The sequence below is a fragment of the Malus domestica genome, chromosome 05, assembly GCF_042453785.1.
Source record: "Malus domestica chromosome 05, GDT2T_hap1".
Taxonomy (NCBI): domain Eukaryota; kingdom Viridiplantae; phylum Streptophyta; class Magnoliopsida; order Rosales; family Rosaceae; genus Malus; species Malus domestica.
Window position 1 is genome coordinate 33,452,544 of NC_091665.1, and position 23,336 is coordinate 33,475,879.

General features: G+C 37.2%; 2 protein-coding genes across 3 annotated transcripts; both read left to right on the forward strand.

Moving 5' to 3' along the window:
* The first annotated feature begins 14,129 nt into the window (after positions 1-14,129).
* LOC103406653 (uncharacterized) lies at positions 14,130-16,610 on the forward strand. The gene is made up of 2 exons (XM_070821889.1): positions 14,130-14,378; positions 14,652-16,610. Exons 1-2 carry the CDS (start codon positions 14,130-14,132, stop codon positions 16,608-16,610), a joined length of 2,208 nt encoding a protein of 735 aa, XP_070677990.1.
* Positions 16,611-17,438: 828 nt separating this feature from the next.
* LOC103452955 (leucine-rich repeat receptor-like serine/threonine-protein kinase At1g17230) lies at positions 17,439-22,958 on the forward strand. Of its 2 annotated transcripts, XM_008392478.4 has the most exons (4): positions 17,439-20,468; positions 20,574-21,392; positions 21,881-22,261; positions 22,683-22,958. In XM_008392478.4, exons 1-4 carry the CDS (start codon positions 18,473-18,475, stop codon positions 22,697-22,699), a joined length of 3,213 nt encoding a protein of 1,070 aa, XP_008390700.2. In that variant the 5' UTR covers positions 17,439-18,472; the 3' UTR covers positions 22,700-22,958. The 2 variants fall into 2 exon arrangements, with proteins under 2 accessions (XP_008390700.2, XP_008390699.2); XM_008392477.4 differs by having other exon boundaries at positions 17,439-21,392.
* The last annotated feature ends 378 nt before the right edge of the window (positions 22,959-23,336 follow it).

Consider the following 23,336-nt stretch of genomic DNA (forward strand, 5'->3'; position numbering starts at 1 on the left):
TCTGAAAATGGATTTGATCAATGAAGGACATGTTGACCAATATAAAGATTAACAAAGGGCAATATGGACTTTTCACAAGTAAAATTGATCAAAAGAACAATTTTTAAAAAGTGTAATCAAAAGTGCAATCAAATTTCAAAACATGTCTATTGTGGCTAATTACCCTGTTATCTTTTGAGATCATAATTGGATCTAGCCTCTAACAAAACCACTAAATAAAAGCTAGTAATGGTAACCCCATAAGTTATATTGGCCAATACGTCCACGAGTGAGACTTAGGGCTGGTTTGGTATTGCTGTGCTTTGAAAAAAAGCTGTTGTGAGAATAAGCGGTTGTGCTGTGAGAATAAGTGGCTGTGAAATAAATCAGCAGAGTGTTTGGTAAACTTTTTTGTAAAAGTGCTTTTGGAAAAAAAAGTAGTCTGATAGTGAGTCTTTTCATTAAAGGAGCACTGTAGCTCTGTGTGCTTTGAAAAAAAGCCAGTTTTCTAAAGCTGCAAATAGTAGCTTCAGCTTTTTCTTTTGATTTCAGCTTATTCTCACAGCAGCTTCCAAAATAAGCTTTTTTTTTTCAGTTTACCAAACACCTAAAACCTTCACAGTTTTTTTTCATATGTGCTTTTTTTTTAAGCACCTCACTCCCAAACCCAACCTTATTACTATAAAAGTGGTCAAGAGTGACAGTAACCCATATGCGCGATAAATTTATACTTATGGTCGTGGTCAAATCTGCTCCATGTCGAAGCTCCTTACCGAACTTGACTTTCTCGTGCTATTAATTGTAAAAACTTTTGTTATTATTATGATGTGATTGTTATCATTGGCCTTTAATGGGCCAGAGACCTATCCGTTGATTGGTTAATATGGTTTAGGAGTGTGATTTCATCAATAAAATATAAATATACAGTTTTTCTAGCATTACTTTATAAAAAACCTATGCCAAGTTATGAGTAAAAGAGTAATGCTAGAGAGACTAAATTTGTAGATAAAATTTGTAAACCACATAACATGAAAGTTGATGATTGAATTATTACTTAAGCCTTGAGAAATATGTTTATTTCCTATTGGTGACATATCATTCAGTTTGCAAATTTTGTCTACAAATTTAATCTCCTTATGATTACCTTAAGTAAAATAACTCAAAAGAATTAAAGTATGAGCTCGAGGTGGGTCCTGACACAAAACTACCCTGCTTGTTCAAGTTTGTCTACCAAAAATTGATATCTTTCCCACCAAGAAAATAGAATTACTATAAAGAAATAGATTCAAATGCTATAGTCCGACTAGAAAAATACGTGTTATATAAATTATTACAAATCAACATACATTAACAAAGAAAATGAAGGATTTGATGCCGAAAGCAGTGACATAATCGTTATCCAGTTAGAAAATCTCGAATATATATGTACAAGAAAGGAAGAGAAGTAGAATCTCTCCATGTCCGGAGGTCTTAAGACTCCTTTTTCTCCTTTGAATTTTTGTCTATAAATACACAATCTGTTAGTCTGCTTCTACCACCACTGCTCAGTCACAGTCAGCTTTTTGTATCCTTTGAAACTTTGTTAAATCTGATCAACCTTCTATGGCGGATGAGGTGGTGTTGTTGGATTTCTGGGCAAGCCCATTTGCGATGAGGCTGAGGATTGCACTGCCTGAGAAGGGCATTGAGTACAAGCATAAAGATGAGGACTTGTGGAACAAAAGCCCACTGTTGCTGCAGATGAACCCGATTCACAAGAAGATCCCGGTTATCGTTCACAATGGAAAACCGGTCTACGAGTCCTTGGTTGCACTTCAGTACATTGATGAGGTTTGCAAGGATAAAGCTCCTCTGTTGCCTTCTGACTCTTACCTTAGAGCCAAAGCCAGGTTCTGGGCTGACTTCGTCGACAAGAAGGTATTTTTTTATAAGAACATGCAAGATCTTTTTGCAAATAAAATAATGTTGTTTTCAACTTACAATTCAGGTTTAGGATTTATAAAAGAATGAACCTTTTGTTTGAGTTTAAAACATAGTTGTTTCAAATTTCATGTTAAGGTTTTGGGTTATGGTTTAGGTCTGCGATATATACTAGCAAGATGATTAGATTAAAGTCTCAACTCATGCAGTTTCGATAGTGTATACATGAGTTCCAACTTACACATTAAATTTTTTACAATTATGGTGATGTAGGATTTATCTTATGGGATAAATAAATATCAAAGGATATTCCACCCACATGAGGATATTACCCTCCTAATTAGAATATACTTGGGATTTTCATGGGCTTTTTAGTCTTGGTACACTCTTCCCAACCACTATATAAGGAGGCTTTGGGGAAGAGAGAATATATAAGAAACACAAGCTTTTCCACAGTTTAAATATTCTAGTTAGGTCTTTAGAGCCATCACTTTCAGCTCTAGGTCTTAGGAGGCGAAAATCAAGGGGCAACTCGACATACCGTAGCCAACCCGATGACTTGCGAGGTCCTAGACGTGCATGGAGGGTCAGAGTAGTTGTTCGTGTTTGTAGGAGCGTGTTGAGATTCAAGCTTCTGCATAAAAAGTACACATGTCCTTTTGAATTTATTTATAGTCTTCCAACAGTGGTATCAAAGCCACTCACACACTCCTCGCATGAAAGCATATATATATATATATATATGCTTGTCTTTAAAATTTTCGTTTTTACCATGCTTTTTTTTTTCTGGGTTTTAACGCTTAGGTTATATTCTTTACATTAATATGAGACTATGTTTAAAATTTGGTAAAGAAAAACCAAGTGGTTAGAGAGATAATTGAAACCCTAGTTTCCTAGCATGAAAAACGAATTTTTTTAAAGTTTTTTGCAACCCTTTTTGTTGGAATTTATTAGGTTTATTTAGGAAATTAATTAAGATTTGATTTGATTTTGTAGTAGGGTATTTTTGGCATTTAAGCATTAGGGTTTCTTAGGTTTATTGCTCTATAAATAGAGCTTGTAATTTAGTTTGAGAATAAGTCAGTCACAATGTAGTCTCTAGGGTTTTTGTAGCCGTCTCGGCATTCTCAATTTGTTCAATAAAATTCCTATTATTTTGTAGTTTTGTTTGTTCCGCACTCTGATATTCAACTTGGTATCAGAGCAGGTTTGATCCTTTGGGATTTAATCTGCCCTTGATTCGTATCAGTTTGTTTGTCCGTCTTGTTCGTTGTTTAGATTGTAGTTGGTCTTGTTTTAAAAAAAAAAAAAAAAAAAAAAAGGTGGAATCTACCATCACCTCCGCTGCGCCTACCCCATCTGGATCTGCAGAACCATCCACCCACCATGTGCTTGAACTCGCACGGTACCCGGACTCGATTCCTATGAGTTGGATCTGTCGCAACTCGTATGGAGTCCTTCTGCAATTGCATTGGAGTTGTTCTGTTGGCTGCAATCCATTTTCTTTCCCTCGACTTGGTTGCTGCATGAAGAAAGCAGAAGTAAAAAAAAAAAAAAAAAAGGGTTAGGTTTTTTAGGCCCATGCGGGCAAAAGAGAAAAAAAAAATTGTTGGATTTTTTTTTTGTTTGTTTGTTTGGCATCGGCATCGACATTTGCATTGGCACTGGCATTTGAATCTTGTACTGGCACTAGCATGGAAATCTTGCACTGGCACTGGCATTGAAATCTTGCACTTGCACCGATGGAATTTTGTATTGAAATTGGCATCGGAAGTTAGCATAACAAAGCTTGCATCCACATCGTCTGTTGGCAAACTCATGTCGTATACGGCCATGAGTTTGACGGGGGGTGTTGGAATTTATTAGGTTTATTTAGGAAATTAATTAAGATTTGATTTGATTTTGTAGTAGGGTATTTTTGGCATTTAAGCATTAGGGTTTCTTAGGTTTATTGCTCTATAAATAGAGCTTGTAATTTAGTTTGAGAATAAGTCAGTCACAATGTAGTCTCTAGGGTTTTTGTAGCCGTCTCGGCATTCTCAATTTGTTCAATAAAATTCCTATTATTTTGTAGTTTTGTTTGTTCCGCACTCTGATATTCAACTCTTTTTTCATGAGGTTAGAGTTGTTTTTGGATTTCACCAAAGAAGACTTAATTGTAGATGGTAATATGATCTTTCTAACGACATACAATACACATAAAACGGATGTATATTTGCTAAGTTATGGCCTCTATAAATAGGCCTTATGAGAGTAAAAAATATGGAAATTCCATTTTTTTTGGAAGAAGATGATGAACAGTGGTTCATCTCTTCCACTCTCGACCTAAGCAAGTACGAGGACATCGCTAGGCTTTCGTGGATGTTAGCTACACCGTTGGATTCATCTCAGGGAGTTTAATCCAACGGAGGTCAAAAGAACGGCATCAAACCGCCAAAAGGCGGCCTATGTGTGTCACACACAACCCACGGCGAGTGGGTTCGCGCAATATTAAATTAATTATTAAAAATAAATAAAATTTTGCACCGCCGCTTTGGGCGGTGCGTGGGCCGTGTTTTTGGGACACGACTGGTGAGTGAATCATTGTGGTTCACTGACCTACGTAAGTGTATGTTTAGGTTTGGTATTGCAGACGTTTTTAATTTACTAAAATTAAGGAAACGTTCTTAATTAACCTTTAAAAAATATCCAACACATGCCAAGATTTTAGGAAAATCAAAAAGAGATAATGTCGATCAAATTTGCTCATGTTGATTGAGCATTTTAAATTAGAAAGGAATGTTCTTTAGGATAACATTTAAAAAAGATTACCTAATTAATAAAAAAATAATGAAATTAGACTGGGGTTCACTAATGGTCACCTCTTATTTGATGTGGTGTCTAGGAAAAATCTTTAAGGAGACACTTTGGGTGTCAAAGAGGTTCGGTTTTTAAAAGCTTCACGATGCCACCCCTCCCGGATTTGACCTGGCCGCACTTACAGAGGCCCACATGTCGAGCCTATTGTCTAAAAACCCTAATTGTTGTGCACTCAATTGGATGTTGCATGAAAAATGGATAAGCTTAACACATAATAATGTTTAAATTAGATTTATTTCGAAAATAATTAGAAAATATGATCTTGACTCTTAGAATTGAATGGTAATTACGAGCAACTTAGCGGATTTTTCAATTTCAACCTAGGAGAAAAAGTGAAATATTTTCTAATGAGTTTTTGAAATAAATAAATGTAAGATGTGTAATTAATAATGTCAAAATTATTTCACCCTTGTCGAAAGAAATGGCTGCCAAAAATGTTGTTGCTGATTTGACCAAAAGAGAAAAGCTGCTTGGAACCAACTATGATATTTGACATATGAAGATCCAATATCTTCTCAATGAACAAAAGCTCTTGGAGCCTTTGGACGCCTCAGTGGATGAGCCTGATCTTGAGAGAGATGGAATCACTGCAGCTCAGCATACGACTAGAGTAAGGTCTTATGAATCTTGGTTCAAGAAAGATCGAAGTGCGCACTTTACTATGTTAAACAGCTTGCATGATGATCTTATTGGTGAGTATGAAAGGTACTCGACCGCCAAGGAGATATAGGACCAGCTGAAATTTGTTTTTGATGGAACCTCAACTACTAGGCTGAGAAGTCTAGTGTTAAAGTTTGAGGTTTACAGGATGGATCCTAAGCACTATGTATTTGAACATCTTAGGAAGATGTCAGGCATGATACGAGATTTGAAAGTTGCTGGAGTATCATTACCGATGAACAGCAAGTCCAAGCTGCGATTAGGTCCCTCCCAAATTCATGGAATGCCCTTAAACAAATCATGACACACAATGATCAGATTAAGAACTTTCATGACATCTCGCGTCATGTTGAACTGAAAGGTGAATGCCGAGTGGCGACCGAGAGTACTGCCTTTTTGACTCAATGTGGGTCCAAAAAGGGTAACCAGTTCAAAGGAAAGGGTAAGACCAAGTTTGAGAAAAATGACGCAAAGCTTGCTCCTAATTCTAATAAGATCAAGGCCCACAGAGGTAAACATGGCAAGAAAGACGAATCCAAGTCAACGTTCTTTAATTGTAAAAAGAAAGGACATTTCGCTCGTAATTGCACTGAGCCGAATAAAAAGGTAATCTCTAACCATAAATCTGTCATTGTTTGTGTATGTTCGCATATACATGTTGCTCACACATCCGACAATTGGATTGTAGACTCAAGAGCAACCAAGCATGTGACGTAAGATAAAATGGGGTTCGAAAATTATCAACGCTTTTCAGCAAAATCACACTAGTTGTACGTGGGTGAAGGAAGTCGTACAGAAGCTTTGGAAGTTAGTTCGTATCGACTTCAACTAAGCACTGGGTGTCAACTACTTCTGCATGATGTCTTGCACACTCCTGGAACTTTCAATTACTGCACTTTTATATGAAGGATATTGTTTTTATTTAAGCCCATCTAGACTTGTGATCTATTTGGATCAAGTTGAAATTGGATATGGTTCAATAAAGAATGATTTTGTTTGCTTGGATTTGATTTATTCATGTTCTTCTACTTCTTTAGTAACTGTTATTAAACATGTTAATTCTGAAACATGGCATGCTAGACTAGGGCATATAGGGCAAGATAGAATGACAAGGTTAGTTAGAGAAGGCCTGTTGGGGTCACTCACTAATATCAATCTACTTGTATGTGAGCCTTGTTTAGCTGGCAAAGTAGTTAGAAAGCCTTTTGGAAAGGTTGTTCGAGCTACTCAACCGTTAGAGTTAATCTACTCAGACATTTGTGGACCAATGAGTATGAAGGCCCCTCATGACGCCTCTTATTTTCTGACTTTGATTGACGATTACACGCGATATGCTTATGTGTACTTGATTGCCTATCGCTATGAAGCTTTAGATTTTCGTAGATGAGGTTGAGAATAAAAAAGGGAAGAATGTAAAAGCTCTTCGCACTGATCGTGGACGCTAGTATTTGTCTAACCAATTTAAGGTTTTTTGTGAAAGTAAGGAGATACGTAGGCAACTTTATGTTCCTTACACGCCACAACAAAATAGTGTTGCTGAAAAGAGAAACAAAACTTTATTAGACATGGTCAGGTCTATGATGGTGTAGACAAATCTCCCCATATCTTTCTGGGGTGATGCATTATTAACTGCGATGTATATACTTAACTGTGTGCCTTTAAAGATGGTTCCCTCAACCCCATACGAACTTTGGAATGATGTAAAACCCAATCTGGGTAATTTGCGTACTTGGGGTTATGCTGGATTTGTTCATAACCAATCACATAAGTTTGGAAAGTTTGGTCCTATAGCAAATGAACATATCTTTATAAGATATTGTGAAAACTCAAAAGGTTATGTGATGTATGGTGAACATCCAGATAGAGGGAGAACCGAGATTGATTCACGTGATGTGGAATTCATAGAGAATGACTTACCAAAACTTGGCGATATTGTCAAAAACCTTGATCTCCATGAGTTGGAAAATGATGAAGAACTCGTAACATCTTCAAGTGAAGGAGTGGAATTAATTTTCAATCTGTTGGTCACTGAATATGATGTAGGAGGACTTGATCCAAATGGGAGTAATGTATCCATAAACACTCAAGAGAATACGCCCAATGATGGGAGCGTACCCTCTAAAATTCAAGGTCACACAGTTCGAAGAAGCAAAAGAAGCCATATTCCCAAACGTCATTTTGAGGTTGATAGGGAGGCCTAAATTTGCATACCTTCAGAGGAAGACGAACCTTTTTCTTACAAAGAAATGTTGTCTTCAACAGCCAAAGAAAAGTAGATAACTGCAATGGAGGAAGAGATAAGCTCCATGGACAAAAATATTGTTTGGGAGTTAGTTGACCTTCCGCTTGGGCGTAAAACCATTGGATACAAGTGGGTTTTAAAAATCAAATTCCACCCTTATGCCCTTTGAACTAAAGTCTATGTTAGAAAGATGAGGTTTAATGATCGCTACTTTAGCACGTTTATCTAAGACGGTCAAGTTAGCTACTGTCCTAAGAGGCGTGTCTAGGCAAGCAGTTAAATCAATTAGACTGACATGAGAGCTTAAGGAAGACAGTTCGAAGAAAACACCATTTCGTGTGATTCATTAGCTTTTTGATATTTGTTATCAAACATAAGACATGGATACATGATACTTGTGAGACATGACATTGTTTTATTTTTTTTCTTTCATAACGAGGGATAAAGAATGTCAAGTTTGGTGTGTGACGAACAGTATGGGGCATAAAATGATGCACTTCCGAGTGATGCACTATTGTTAATTTAGTGATAGCTTAATGGCAGTGCTCTTGGTTATGTACGTTCTTTCTCACGAGGTCGCGCGTCCCATTTCCTGTATGAGGAGATAGACTAGAATGGATGTGAACTAAGTGTATTGATTGAGACTATGCCACACCTTATGTGGGTGAGTGGGAGATGTAGGATTTATCTTATGGGATAAATAAATATCAAAGGATACTCCACCCACATGAGGATATTAACCTCCTAATTATCTATGTGATAATTAGATGAAAATCAAGAGATATTCATATTAGAATATACTTGGGATTTTCATGGGCTTTTCAGTCTTTGTACACTTTTCCCAACCACTATATAAGGAGGCTTTGGGGAAGAGAGAATAGATAAGAAACACAAGCTTTTCCACAGTTCAAATATTCGAGTTAGGTCTTTAGAGCTATCACTTTTGGCTCTAGGTCTTGGAAAGCGAAAACCAAGGGGCAACTCAACATACCATAGCCAACCTGGCGACCTGCGAGGTTCTAGACATGCACGGAGGGTCAGAGCAGTTGTTCGTGTTTGTAAGAGCGTGTTGAGATTCAAGCTTCCGCATAAAAGGTACACACGTCATTTCAAATTTATTTATAGTCATCCAACATGTGATATGAAATGCAGATACATGAAATTGGGAGGAATGTATGGACAAGCACAAGAAAAGAACAGGATGCAGCAAAGAAGAAATTTCTTGACTGCATTAGCGTGTTAGAATGAGAGCTCGGAGATAAGCCTTACTTTGGGGGTGAAACCTTCGGATTTGTGGATGTGGCGGTTATGCCATTTTATAGCTGGTTTTCTATCTATGAGAAATTTGGAAACTTCAGTGTAGAGATAGATCACCCAAAGTTTATTGCCTGGGTTAAAAGGTGTTTGGAGAAGAAGAGTGTATCCAAGTCGCTTGCCAACCCAAAAAAGGTCTACGATTTCCTCTTGCAAATGTGGAACAAACTCGAAATGGAGTAGATTTTGGAGCAAGCGTGGGAAGAAGCTAGTGATTATCAATGTAATTTCAATGTTTAACCTGTTTTTGGTTGTTTTGAATTAGAATAAAAGGGCACTTGATGAAGGTTTCTACTATATTTGGCACTTTGTTTTGCCTCTGGTCCTATGTTGTTATCTTTGTTATTTGCTTTTGTAATTAAATTATCATATTGTTGTTAACTTGTTATAGTAAGCAATATTATGTGACCAAGTCTTCATATTGAATGTTGGATTATTGGGTGTCACCAGTTGCATACAACCATTAGTTCATCTCTCTTATTAGAACAATATTATGTGACCAAGTCTTCATATTGAATGTTGGATTATTGGGTGTCACCAGTTGCATACAACCATGAGTTCATCTCTCTTGTATTCAACAGATGACGGGGCAGATTTTCTCTTTATTATCCAACTTTTGTTGCAAGTTATATATTAGTTAAAGTGTAAATAGTATTTTGTTGTCCCACATTGACGAAGTGCATATGTAATACCAATTGTAACTCCTATATATACTCCACTTTGGAGATTAATGAATATATAAGAAATTCTCAAATATTGTCATATATATTTTTGGTATTTACCATATTTAGTTTGACATGGCATTAGAGCAGTTTGACATGGCATCAGAGCAGTGTCGCGATACAGTATAAAGAACAGTGCCCTCCTACATTGTGTGAACAGTGATCTGCTACAGTGTTCTGGTAAATTGTTTTCATTCTGCTGCGTATCTTTTGTGCCTTTATTGTTCGTGATTTACTTCAATGGCTCATAATAATCATAATGTTGTTATGCATCTTGTTGGAACAAATATATGGATAATTGACACTGGGGCCACTGATCATGTGACTAGTGACCTTAGAGTGTTTAATGAGTTATGTGACTATGTTCGTGATCCGTATATTACTAGTGCAAATGGAGCACATTCCCCTTTGAAGGGTGACGACACTATCTCTCTTACTTCAACCTTATCACTGATCTATGCTTTACTTGTTTCTGATGTTAAGTGCAATCTTTTGTCGGTAGGAAAACTACTTGATACCTTATATTGTTCTGCTCACTTCTAACCTACGTATTGTTATTTTCAAGAGATTCAAACTTTGAAGATAATTGGTCATGGTAAAAGAATAGGGGGTTTGTACATCTTGACTATGGAGGATACTGTTGTTTCGGGTTCAAATAATCATCAAGTTTTAAGTGCTAAAGTTGATGACAGACATCAAATTTGGTTGTGGCATCGACGATTGGGACATCCATCATTCAGTTATATGAAGCATCTATTCCTTTCTTTGTTTCGCACTTGTAGTGATTCATAGTTCAAGTGTGAAACATGTGTCATGGCTAAGAATCATCGTGCTTCCTTTCCCATAAGTGATTCTAAAGCTACTTTGCCATTTGATTTAATACATTTTGATGTGTAGGGTCTGGCGAATGTTACTTCTAATGGATTTCATTGGTTTGTTACTTTTATTGATGATTGTACTCAATTAACTTTGGTGTTCTTGATGAAAAATAAGAGTGTTGTTCCGTTTCTTCTTCAAGAATTTTGTGCATGGTGTCTACTCAGTTTCAGAACAAAGTTAAGGTCTTCAGGTCTGATATCGGAGGAGAATATGTGAATCACACTTTGGGATGCTTTTTTTGTGATCAGGGTATTATTCACTAGACGACTACTCCGTTTACACCCCAACAAAATGGTGTGTCCGAATGAAAGAATTGTCAAATAATGGAGGTTGCTCACTCCTTGATGTTGGATAAATGTGTTCTTAATCATTTGTGGGTTCATGCTTTTTTTGTTGCTGTGTATTTGATAAATCGTGTTCCAAGTAGGGTTCTTGATTTTCAAACATCGCTTGATGTGCTACAAAAACATGTTTCTCTTGTTTCTGTATCAAAACTTCCTCCGAATGTGTTTGGGTGTATTGCGTATGTGCATGTCTACTCTCATCAACGGAGTAAACTTGATGCATGTGTTCTTCGATGTGTCTTTATTAGGTATGCTAACAATCAGAAAGGCTATAAGTGTTATGATCCTCCAACTCAAAAAACTTATATTACCATGGACATCATTTTCTAGGAGGAAGTTTCGTATTTTGTGAAGCCATCTTCCGTCTCTCCACTTCAGGAGGAGAAAGGGAGTGAAGTGCAGATTCGAAGAGATGGTATGGATGATGTGTTACAGTCAGAGTTGGGGACATAACCTATTATGTTGCGTGATACTGATCAGTCGACTATAAATAGTGATCGGTTAACTGTCATTCCCGAAACTGTTTCTACTGACGACGGATTAAATGTGCCCAACGAATTACCTATTAATGTGTCTGACGAATTACCTTCTGATGACCCGTTGCCTGCTGCTGGTATGTCTAATGAGTTGCCTGATGATGGTTCGTCCAGTGATGATTTTTCTACTTATCAGTTGCCTCCACAAGCTAATCGTGGAAAACCTAAAGTACAATATGAGCCTGATATGCATGCCAAAGCCAAATATCCTATCAACAATTATGTGTCTACTCATCGTTTGTCCAAACCATATGCATCTTACATATGTCAGCTATCTAGTGTATCAATTCCAACAAAATTGCACGATGCCTTGTTTGACCCTAAGTGGGTTAATGCCATAAGAGTTGAGATGGAAGCTTTGGAAAAGAATTCCACTTGGGATTTGGTTCCCTTACTAAACGAGAAGAAATCTGTTCAATGTAGATGGGTGTTCATTATTAAGCACAAAGCAAATGGTTTCATTGACCGGTATAAAGCCATATTAGTTGATAAAGGTTATACTCAAACCTATGGGGTGGACTATCAGGAGACTTTTGCTCCTGTTGTCAAACTTAATATTGTGTGTGTTCTTCTGTCCTTATTAGCAAACCAAGATTGACCTCTGTTGTGGTTTGATGTTAAGAATGCTTTCCTTCATGGTGATCTTAAGGAGGAAGTTTATGTGGATCTCCCACCTGGTATCAGAACATCTCCTGGAAAATGTGTTGTATACAGGTTGCAAAAGGCTTCGTATGGTTTGAAACAATCTCCTAGAGCGTGGTTTGCGAGGTTTACTAGTTCAATGAAGAAGTTTGGGTATGTCCACAGTTATTCAAATCATACTTTGTTCTAAAGCGACAAAATGGTAAGCTAACTACATTGATTATTTATGTTGATGACTGGTGATGATCAGAATAAGATACAACGCCTTCAAAAGCACCTAGCTACTGAATTTGAGATGAAAGAATTGGGTGAATTGAAGTATTTTCTTGGAATCGAGGTTGCACGATCCAAGCATGGTATTTTTCTGTCTCAACGGAAGTATGTTCTTGATTTGTTAGCTGAAACAGGTATGTTAGATTGCAAACCTGTTGATACTCCGATCGAGCAGAATCATCGTCAGGGCTTATTTCCGGATCAAGTTCCTACTCATAAGGAACGGTATCAAAGGCTTATGGGGAGATTAATATATTTGTCTCACACTTGTCCTAACATTGCTTATGCATTTAGTGTGGTTAGTCAGTTTATGCACTCACCTAATGAAGCTCATATGGATGCAGTAATCCGTATTTTGAGGTACTTGAAGATGACTCGTGGCAGAGGCTTGGGTTTCTCCAAGAATGGTCATTTGAATGTCGAAGGGTATACAAATGTAAATTGGGTAGGTTCTATCACTGATCGGCAATCTACATCTGGATACTTTACATTTGTGGGTGGTAATCTAGTTATTTGGAGAAGCAAGAAACAAAAAGTGATGGCTAGGTCAAGTGTTGAAGCTGAGTTTCGTAGTATGTCTCATGGTGTATGTGAGTTATTGTGGTCGAAAAAATTGTTGAGAGATCTTGGATTTAAACCCAAGGGTGCTATGAAACTCCATTATGATAACAAGGCTGCTATTAAGATTGCTCATAATCCAGTGCAACATGATCGAACAAAACATGTGGAGATTGATCGAGATTTCATCAAGGAAAAACTAGATGCTGGAATTATTATGTTTCCGTTTGTGGGATCTGAAGATCAACTCGCTGATGTACTTACTAAGGCTGTGTCTAATAGTGTGTTTTCCAACTCGCTTGACAAGTTGAGCGTGCGTGACATCTTTGCTCCAACTTGAGGGGGAGTGTTGCGAGTTATATATTAGTTAAAGTGTAAATCAGAGCCGACTTTTAAGGGGTGTGACCGGTTCCACTGCACAGGGCCCCAAATTTTAGGGGCCCCCAAAAATAATTTTTTATTGAATATAATAATATATAAAATAATATTATATAAAAATAATACATAAAAATATTAATCAAATAAATAAATATATATATATATATATATATCTGATGGGGCCAAAAGCCATCAGATACATGCCCCCCAAAAATAATTTTTTACTGAATATAATAATATACAAAATAATATTATATAAAAATAATATATAAAAATACTAATCCAATCAAGAAATATGTATATAAAAATCTGATGGCTGATTCCCAATAGTGCTGTTGAGTCCCATCACTGCTGCTTCCTAGTTTTCTTTTCTCACGCCCAAATCCCATCGCTACTCCCACTTTTCTTCTTTCAGAATTCACACCACAGTTCCAGACTCCAGTGTCAAATTCCCATCACTGCCGCTGCAGTCTACTTTACTTCTCTCTTCCTATTGTTCTTTTTTCCCACAAATTAGTAAACCCTAATTTATAAGTTCATGAAATTGAAGAGAAATTTCCAAATATGAAGACAATTCAACTGATCAGAATGATGTAGACTTCGATTAAAGTAAGATATTTACTAATTCAAGTATATTGACTTGGAATTTGAAGATTTGGGTATTTCTCATTTATAATAATTTTTTTTCTTTTGTACTTTTCAGGGCAAAATCAAGAGGAGAGCAGTCACAAAAAATCACTAGACGCACACGTATTGCGAACTATCAGGTTTCATTGTTTATACTTACTATAATTTTATTGTGATATTGTTTGAGATATAAAAGATGGCACCTACTAGAAAATATCCATCTGGCTACTTCAAGCGTCAAAGAAAAAGAAAAATTGAACAATTGACTCAGTCTCAAAAAGGAGCTATTGATAGGTTCTTTCTGAAAGAAAAAGAACCACAAAGTTCAGTGGATGATTTAATTATGGAACAACAGGATGACAATGAGCAATTAGCTAATGATTTGGGCAATGATGAAATTGATGATGACCTTGATGAGAAAGATAATCATGAGGATGCTCCTATTGTCAGTGGTCAACCGAGTGAGTTCAATCCCTCAAACATTTATGATCCTCAAATTTGGGATAGTCTTGATCCCAAATGGATTGATTTCTTGGCAGAAAAAGGTCCTGCAAGAGATCTATCAATTGAGAAATGTCCTAAAGATCAGTTTAATAGGCGTTTTAATGCAGCCTTTTATACTCGATACTTATCCAATGGAGAGAAACATGATAGAGATTAGCTAGTCTATTCAAATGATGTTGATAAAGTGTTCTGTTTTTGTTGCAAATTGTTCAAGAAAGGGCCTCTTAAAGGTCAATTAGCAAATGATGGCTACAGAGATTGGACATATCTCAATGTGAGGTTTAAAGAGCATGAAAACGGTTTTGATCACATCTCGAACATGACCACTTGGATTGATTTGCATCTTAGATTGCAGAAAAACGAAACAATTGACAAAGTTGTACAAGACCAGATCAAGAAAGAAAAAAAGCATTGGAGGGAGTTACTACGAAGGTTGATCTCCATTGTGAAATATCTAGCTAAATACACACTAGCTTTTCGTGGAAATAACGATAGGCTTTATCAAGAAAACAACGGAAATTTTATGGGCCTAGTTCAAATGATGGCTGAATCTGATCCATTGATAAAGAATCATCTTCAACGCTTCCAAAATAATGAGATTCGTTATCATTATCTTAGTCATACCATCCAGAATGAGTTGATATTGTTGATATCTTGTGAAATCAAAGCTGCAATCATTCAAAAAGTCAAAGAAGCTAAATATTTTGCCGTGATACTTGATTGTACTCCTGATTTTAGCCACCAAGAACAGATGACCTTGATCATAAGATGTGTGGATATGAACAGTACTCCAGTAAAAGTTGAAGAATACTTTTTGCAATATCTGATTGTGAATAACACGTCACGAGAAGGACTGTTTGAAGAGTTGCAAAATGTATTAAAAGTTCTTAATCTTGATATTGATGATGTGAGAGGGCAAGGTTATGATAATGGATCAAATATGAAAGGGAGACACCAAGGTGTACAAAAGAGGCTTTTGGATATAAATCCTAGGGCAATGTACACTCCATGTGGTTGCCATAGTCTTAACTTAACACTTTGTGATATGGCAAACTCTTGTGGCAAAGCGAAAGACTTCTTTGGAACAGTACAACGTATTTACAGCTTGTTCGCAAATTCTACAAAACGATGGCTGATTCTAAAAGAAAATATAAAAGGACTGACTCTCAAATCATTGTCGACCACACGATGGGAGAGCCGTGTTGCGAGTGTTAAAGCAATTCAATCTCAACCTCTACAAATAAAAAAAGCTCTACTCCAATTAGCAGAAAGTGACAATGACTTAGTAACAAGAAGTGCAGCTAAATCTTTGGCAACATATGACATTGGGAATTTTGAGTTTTTATTGGGCATGACTATTTGGTATGATATATTGGCTGCTGTTAATGAGGTTAGCAAAGATTTGCAATCTAAAGACATGCTTATTGATGTTGCTATAGAACAAGTACAAGGATTGATCGCTTATTTTGAAAAGTACAGAGAAACTGGGTTTGCAGAGGCGATGATTAATGCTAAAAAACTTGCTATTGAAATGGAAATTGATCCCGTGTTTCCAGAAAAGCGTCAAGTTCGTAGAAAAAGACATTTTGATGAGAATGAAGGTGAATCATCCCAACCAACGGAACAATCAGCGGAGGAATCTTTTAGGGTTCATTACTTCTTGTATATAATAGATCAAGCTATTGGTTCACTGAAGAGAAGGTTTGAAAAATATCAAGCGTATGATGATATATTTGGGTTTTTGTTCACTTCAGAACGGTTGAATTCGATGGACAACAATAAATTGAAAGATTCTTGTGATCGGCTTCAAAACTTTCTCAAGAAAGATGAGCTCTTTGATGTTGATGGGGATGCATTATTAGTAGAGTTGAAGCTTTTACGAGAGCGTTTGCCAAAAGAAATAAAGACATCCATTGACATATTGAACTACTTGAAGAGGATGCGTTGTTTCCCGACTGCAAGCGTTGCATACAGAATTTTGTTGACTATACCTATTACTGTTGCATCTGCAGAAAAGAGTTTCTCAAAGTTAAAGTTATTAAAATCATACTTGCGGTCAACTATGTTGCAGGAAAGGTTAAATGGACTTGCTTTGATATCAATTGAAAGTGATTTTTTAGACAAAATTGACTATGAAGTTTTAATTGATGATTTTGCAGCAAAGAATGCATGAAGAGCCATCTTTAAGTGAAACTTCGGTGCTAGACTTTTTTAAGTTTTGTTTATTTGGTTTCCTTAGATTGAACTTATTGTTAGTTATTAGTACTATGGTTACTTTGTAGCTTTTTATACATTTAATAATATTTAGAAATAGATGGTTAGTGAGTTTTAAAGTTTATTTCGATATTGCTTTTTAACATCAATACATTGTTCAATTTTTTTTAAGATGTCTTATAAGAAGGGCCCCTTTTATGAATTTCGCACAGGGCCCTCAAAATCTCAGAGACGGCCCTGGTGTAAATAGTAGTATGTTGTCCCACATTGATGAAGTGTATATGTAATACCAATTGTAACTCCTATATATACTCCACTTTGGAGATTAATGAATATATAAGAAAATCTCAAATATTGTCATATATATTTTTGGTATTTGTCATGTTTAGTTTGACAACTTTGAGTTAACTTTTCCCAGGCATACGAGATCTTACATTTTGCATGCAGGATTTCCAGCATTATATCTCCAACAATGCTTTTTGCACCAAAAGTTTAGGTTTCAATTGTATAGTAATTTTATGAAGAATGGTAACAACATCATCATTAACAGAATTTGGTTTATTTAATAAAATTTAAAAAAAAATCCCAAAAAGCATGGAATCCAGAAGATTACATGCAGAATGCAACATCCTGGCTTATTTTATAAACAAGTACAATTACATGCAGTGCAGGTGAGTTGTAGCTCTCTTTATCTAAACCATCTCATTGGTCTATATGGTAAAAGATAATAGTGTCCAAGTTCAAAGGCCCTATAAGAATTTTTATTTATTTTCCATTTGACCTCTCAGTTGAATTTAAGAGATCCCACTAAGCCACTCAAAGCATTTCAAGTCTCGAGAGAAATCATTACACCCCAAAACACACACACAGTCCCCCAATAGTGCCAGCAACAATGGCAGAGATTGCAATCTCAATCTCTCAGAAACTCACATGACCAGTCTCTCTCAATCCGCCATGTTTTGCAAAAATCAAGGCACATCAAGTTCACAATGATGGGTAACAAGAAGCATAAACTTGGTGGTGGATTCCATGGAGGAGAAGAAGAAGAGGAAGAGGCAGATGAAGAAGAAAACTGAGGCAAGAATTTGCTGTAAAGTTTGGTTTAGAGTTGACTCGTTTATTTTATTTTCTTTTCATTTCACTGCTTAAGATTGTGACTTTCACGGTCTCCCTCCACTTTCTTGCCTTGATCATTCAATCTTTTCTTCCATTTTTGTTGTTCGCCTCTCGTTTTTTCTCTGTAAAGTTCTCTCTCTCTCTCTCTCTCTCTCTCTCTCTCTCTCTTCCTTATCTTTGACAGTCTGACTCTATTCATTGCATTGTGGGCTTTTTTGTGTGGTTTTCTTGTTCAGTGGCTTTAAAACTTAGTTGGGTTTCGGTCCCTTTAAGTTAATGCCACCGTTGAGACCATATTTTCATTTAGTTTTCCACAAACGTAGTTGTCCTCGCCTAACCCCCTATTTCCTTCGCTATTTTTTATTTATTTTTTTTTTTAAATTGCATTTTTGGATACCATGCATGGAGCACTACCTCCCCTTGTATTCCAATTTCAGTTTCAATCTTGTATCCCAATTTCAGTTTTCAGTATTGCCTCTGAGTCTCTTTTGTTCTGAAATTTGCTTTGATATATCAGCTTTTTAATCTCCTCCACAGCTTTCACTGATCATCATATTCTTGTTCCATTGAGATGTTCTAATAAAAAAATTTCCCTAATTGTTACCCAATTGGAGGATTTGAAGTGCATATTTCCTTCAAAAAAATTCTCATGCCACAAAACTTGCTGAGCAAACAATGTAATTTTCTTAATTTGTGTACGTAGAAATGGCTTGGCAGGTTAGTCATCTCCTACAAATGTTGTTCCACATAGCACTCATATTTTCTCTCACTTCTGCCTCCATTAACTCTTTAGACCAAGAGGCTCTTTCCCTTTTGGAGTTCAAAAGATCACTTTCTGATCCAAGCAACAATCTTGAAACCTGGAATTCAGCATATTCAAATCCTTGCAATTGGACCGGAGTTCGTTGTTCTGATTTCAAGGTAACTTCTATAAATCTCAATGGACTTAATTTGTCTGGCACTTTGTCTCCAAGCATTTGTAATCTTCCTTACTTAACTGAATTCAACGTGTCCAAGAACTTCTTCTCTGGTCCTTTCCCTAAGGGTTTGGCAAATTGTCACAATCTTGAGATTCTAGACTTGTGCACAAATAGGTTTCATGGAGAAATGTTGACCCCTTTCTGCAAAATGACCAACCTTAGAAAGCTTAACCTCTGTGAGAATTATGTGTTTGGTGAAATGCCTGAGGAGATAGGGAATTTAGCTTCACTTGAAGAGCTTTTCATTTACAGTAATAATCTTACCGGTGTCATTCCCACATCTATTAGTAAGTTGAAAAGGCTCAAGGTCATCAGGGCGGGTAAAAACTCGCTTTCAGGGCCAATACCAACTGCTATTGGTGAGTGTGAGAGCTTAGAAGTTCTTGGGTTGGCACAGAATCAGTTAGAAGGATCGCTTCCGAGGGAGCTGCACAAGCTCCAAAATCTGACTGATTTGATCCTCTGGCAAAACCAATTAAGTGGTGAGATTCCTCCTGAGATTGGTAATATAAGTAGGCTGCAGTTGCTTGCCGTGCATGTCAATTCTTTCAGTGGATCGCCCCCGATAGAACTTGGGAGGTTATCCCAGCTCAAAAGATTGTATATCTATACCAACCAGCTGAACGGAACTATTCCAAGCGAGCTAGGGAATTGTACCAATGCTGTTGAGATAGACCTTTCTGAAAATCAGTTAAATGGACTCATCCCCCGGGAGTTGGGTTACATCCCTAATCTCCACCTGCTTCACCTTTTCGAGAACCTGCTTCAAGGAAATATTCCTAGAGAGCTTGGGCAGTTGAAGATGCTGCAGAGGTTAGATTTATCGATAAATCATTTGACAGGCACAATTCCATCAGAGTTTCAGAATCTCACTTGCATGGATGATTTGCAACTGTTTGATAATCATCTTGAGGGTAGAATTCCGCCTAACCTCGGAGCTAACAGTAACCTCACAATACTTGACATTTCTGCAAATAAGCTTGCTGGTAGAATACCTCCACACCTTTGTAAGTATCAGAGGTTAGTGTTTCTAAGCCTAGGTTCCAATAGGTTTTCCGGAAATATTCCATACGGTCTTAAGACATGCAAGTCTCTGATGCAGCTAATGCTAGGAGATAACCAGCTTACAGGAAGCCTCCCTATGGAGTTATATAACCTTTCTGCTCTTGAAGTCTATCAAAACCGGTTCTCAGGACCAATACCTCCAGAGGTAGGCAGGCTTACAAGTTTAGAAAGGCTGCTCTTGTCAGATAATTACTTTGTTGGGTACATTCCTCCTGAGATTGTGAATCTATCACAGCTTGTGACCTTCAACGTTTCCTCTAACAGACTCTCGGGTAGCATTCCTCATGAACTTGGAAATTTAACAAAATTACAAAGGCTTGATCTTAGTAGGAACCACTTCACTGGAAATCTCCCAGAAGAACTTGGAAAGCTAGTGAATCTAGAACTTTTGAAACTATCTGATAACAGTTTGATGGGAGGAATACCAGGGACTCTAGGGAGCCTGGCCCGACTGACGGAGTTGCAGATGGGAGGAAATCACTTTTCTGGTAGCATCCCTGTTGAGCTGGGCCAACTTATTGCTTTACAGATTTCCCTCAACATTAGTCATAACAATCTTTCGAGTACAATTCCTGAAAACTTGGGGAACTTGCAGATGTTGGAATCTCTCTACTTGAATGACAATCAGCTTGTTGGTGAAATTCCTGCCTCAATTGGTGAGTTGCTTAGCCTTTTGGTGTGCAACCTTTCTAACAATAACCTAGTGGGAACCGTGCCGAACACCTCTGTATTTCAAAGGATGGATTCTACGAATTTTGCAGGAAACAATGGCTTGTGCAGATCAGTTTCTAGTAGTTGTCACTCTGCAGCTCCATCTACTACTCCGAAGAGAAGCTGGATAAAGGACGGTTCATCTAGAGAGAAAATAGTGACCATTATATCCGTTATAATTGGATTAATCTCCTTGTCTTTTATAGTGGGTTTCTGTTGGGCAATGAATTGCCGAAAGCCTACTTTTGTTTCACTTGACGATCACACAAAGCCTGCAGAAGTGTTCGATAACTATTACTTTCCTAAGGAAGGTTTCAAATACCAAGACCTTGTTGAAGCTACCAGCAGTTTTTCAGACAGTGCAATTCTTGGAAAAGGAGCCTGTGGTATTGTGTACAAAGCTGTAATGTCTGACGGTGAGGTCATTGCGGTAAAGAAGCTAAAGGCACAAGGAGAAGGAGTAAGTGTTGATAGCAGCTTCCGCGCTGAGATATCAACCCTTGGCAAGATCAGGCATTGTAACATTGTGAAGCTCTATGGCTTCTGCTGCCACCAAGACTCAAATCTTCTCTTGTATGAGTACATGGAAAATGGAAGTCTAGGAGAACATCTCCATGGAAATGAACAAAGATGTTTTCTAGACTGGAACGCTCGATATAAGATTGCTCTTGGAGCAGCAGAGGGTTTGTGCTATCTTCATTACGACTGTAAGCCCCAAATCATCCACCGCGACATAAAGTCAAATAACATTTTATTGGATCAAGTTCTTCAAGCACACGTAGGAGACTTTGGCTTGGCTAAATTGATTGAGCTCCCATACTCAAAATCCATGTCCGCTGTTGCAGGTTCATATGGCTACATTGCCCCAGGTAACTAAAGAGTTAATAGTATTCTTTTGTTTTCACTCATTCTTCTCATATATTCTCTTCACTAGATAGTACCACGTCACAGTTGCTTGAACACAGCTCTCCCATAATATGCATATCCTAATTTATATCGATGTTAGTCTATTTAATGATTTACTTAACACACCTTCTTTATGTTCCAATTTTTAACTGCAAACTGCTAATGTTGTAAACCTCATTCGAGTTATTCCAATTTACTTGATATCAAGGATTAAGTTATGATTTCAAGCATTACTCAAAATTGTCCAACATTTCAAGGGAGATGAAATTACCATCTCAAACCTGAATCCCGTACCTTCTTATGCAATTTAGAAATGTTTGAAGTGAAGAAAGATTGACTGTTCATTTCTGAGTTGTTGTTGCTCAGTTGTTTATCAGATGGCGTATGAACTTACAATACTGAAATCTTGTTGGTACTTCTAACGGTATATTTTTCTTGGAATTCATTTTAGAGTATGCATACACGATGAAAGTGACTGAGAAATGTGACATATATAGCTTTGGGGTTGTACTGCTGGAACTAGTAACCGGGAAGTCACCTGTTCAACGGCTGGAGCTGGGAGGAGACCTCGTCACTTGGGTGAGAAGGGCAATACATAATGGAGTGGTAACAGCTGAAATATTTGACAAGAGGGTAGATCTGACAGTGAAAAGGACAGTTGAGGAAATGACTCTATTTCTCAAGATTGCATTGTTCTGCACTAGTACATCCCCAGTTAACAGGCCAACAATGAGGGAGGTGATCGCAATGATGATTGATGCTAGGGCGTCTGTGAGCAATTTCTCATCATCACCGACATCCGAGAGTCCTTTAGATGAAGGCACTTCAAGAGGTGAGAAAAAAGATCAACTTATTTCTCCGTTGTGGAAGTTGTGACTGCTTTATGCTTTTTAAGGTTCTTCACAAATGCTTCCTCTCAAAATCCGTTTCATAGTAAAAAAATACCTAAACCCCCGTTTCAAAGAAAATAAACCCATGATCCCAACTGCTACCGCACCAGTTTGTTAGTGCACCATTGAAGCGTAACTTTTTTCTGTAGTTCGAGTATTTAAGTGTTTCTCGTTAACATTATCATTTTTTGGCGTTCCTGATGCTCTAATGCCCCAATTATTCTGATTAAAAGTGATGAACTGCTTAACCAAACTACATTATCTTCCAATTTCCACCGAAGGGAAACTTGTTATTTTTGTCCTATTTCGTGTAATTAAAGATTTCTCAGAGACTGACGCTTGCATAATTATGAAAATTTTCAGATTCCATGGGATTATAGACTCACTCCATCTCCATGAAAGGGTGCTAAGATTCTGCATGTCCTCCCATACTACTACACACTGAACGAGTGATCTGCATTCGCACTCGGATTGCTCGAGAAAATAAAGATTTTATCAGCAACGATCTGCATTTGTACTAACCATGTGCTCTAGCTCGATCAATTGTACTAAGATTTAAGAGAGGTTTTAGAAGCATAATAATTTCTCTGTAAACAAAACTCTCCTTTTCGACCTAATCCCAAAATCTATCAAGCATCACTCTATAGTTTCTCTTTTATCACGTATGTCACTGTTTCTAATTGGGATGTCGGAGAATAGAGTCTTATCATAAAAAAGTCTCAGTGCAACTAAGAGTGGAACTATTCAATATAAGGTATGAACCATTCACTGATTAACCAAACAGCAGGAAGCAATTATTTTGCAACTTCTTTTAGCTGAGTACTACATTGGTTAAATACTGTTGAATTCTATAACACACAATATATGTAAATAATGCAGAATACAAGAGGATCCTATGAGCCAGCTGATGTGGCCATGCATATATGCAATGCAAGGATGGATCAGTCTAGATGTCTATGGTGTAGGTCTGCAAAACCTAATTCCTGATAACCAACAATTTATGAATCTTGTAGCTTT

Coding starts and splice junctions, on each gene's coding strand:
- LOC103406653 (XM_070821889.1), top strand. CDS start 14,130: ATGGCACCTACTAGAAAATATCCATCTGGCTACTTCAAGCGTCAAAGA. Junction 14,379..14,651: donor ATCATGAGGATGCTCCTATT/GTCAGTGGTCAA, acceptor AAATTGTTCAAG/AAAGGGCCTCTTAAAGGTCA.
- LOC103452955 (XM_008392477.4), top strand. CDS start 18,473: ATGGCTTGGCAGGTTAGTCATCTCCTACAAATGTTGTTCCACATAGCA. Junction 21,393..21,880: donor ATATGGCTACATTGCCCCAG/GTAACTAAAGAG, acceptor AATTCATTTTAG/AGTATGCATACACGATGAAA.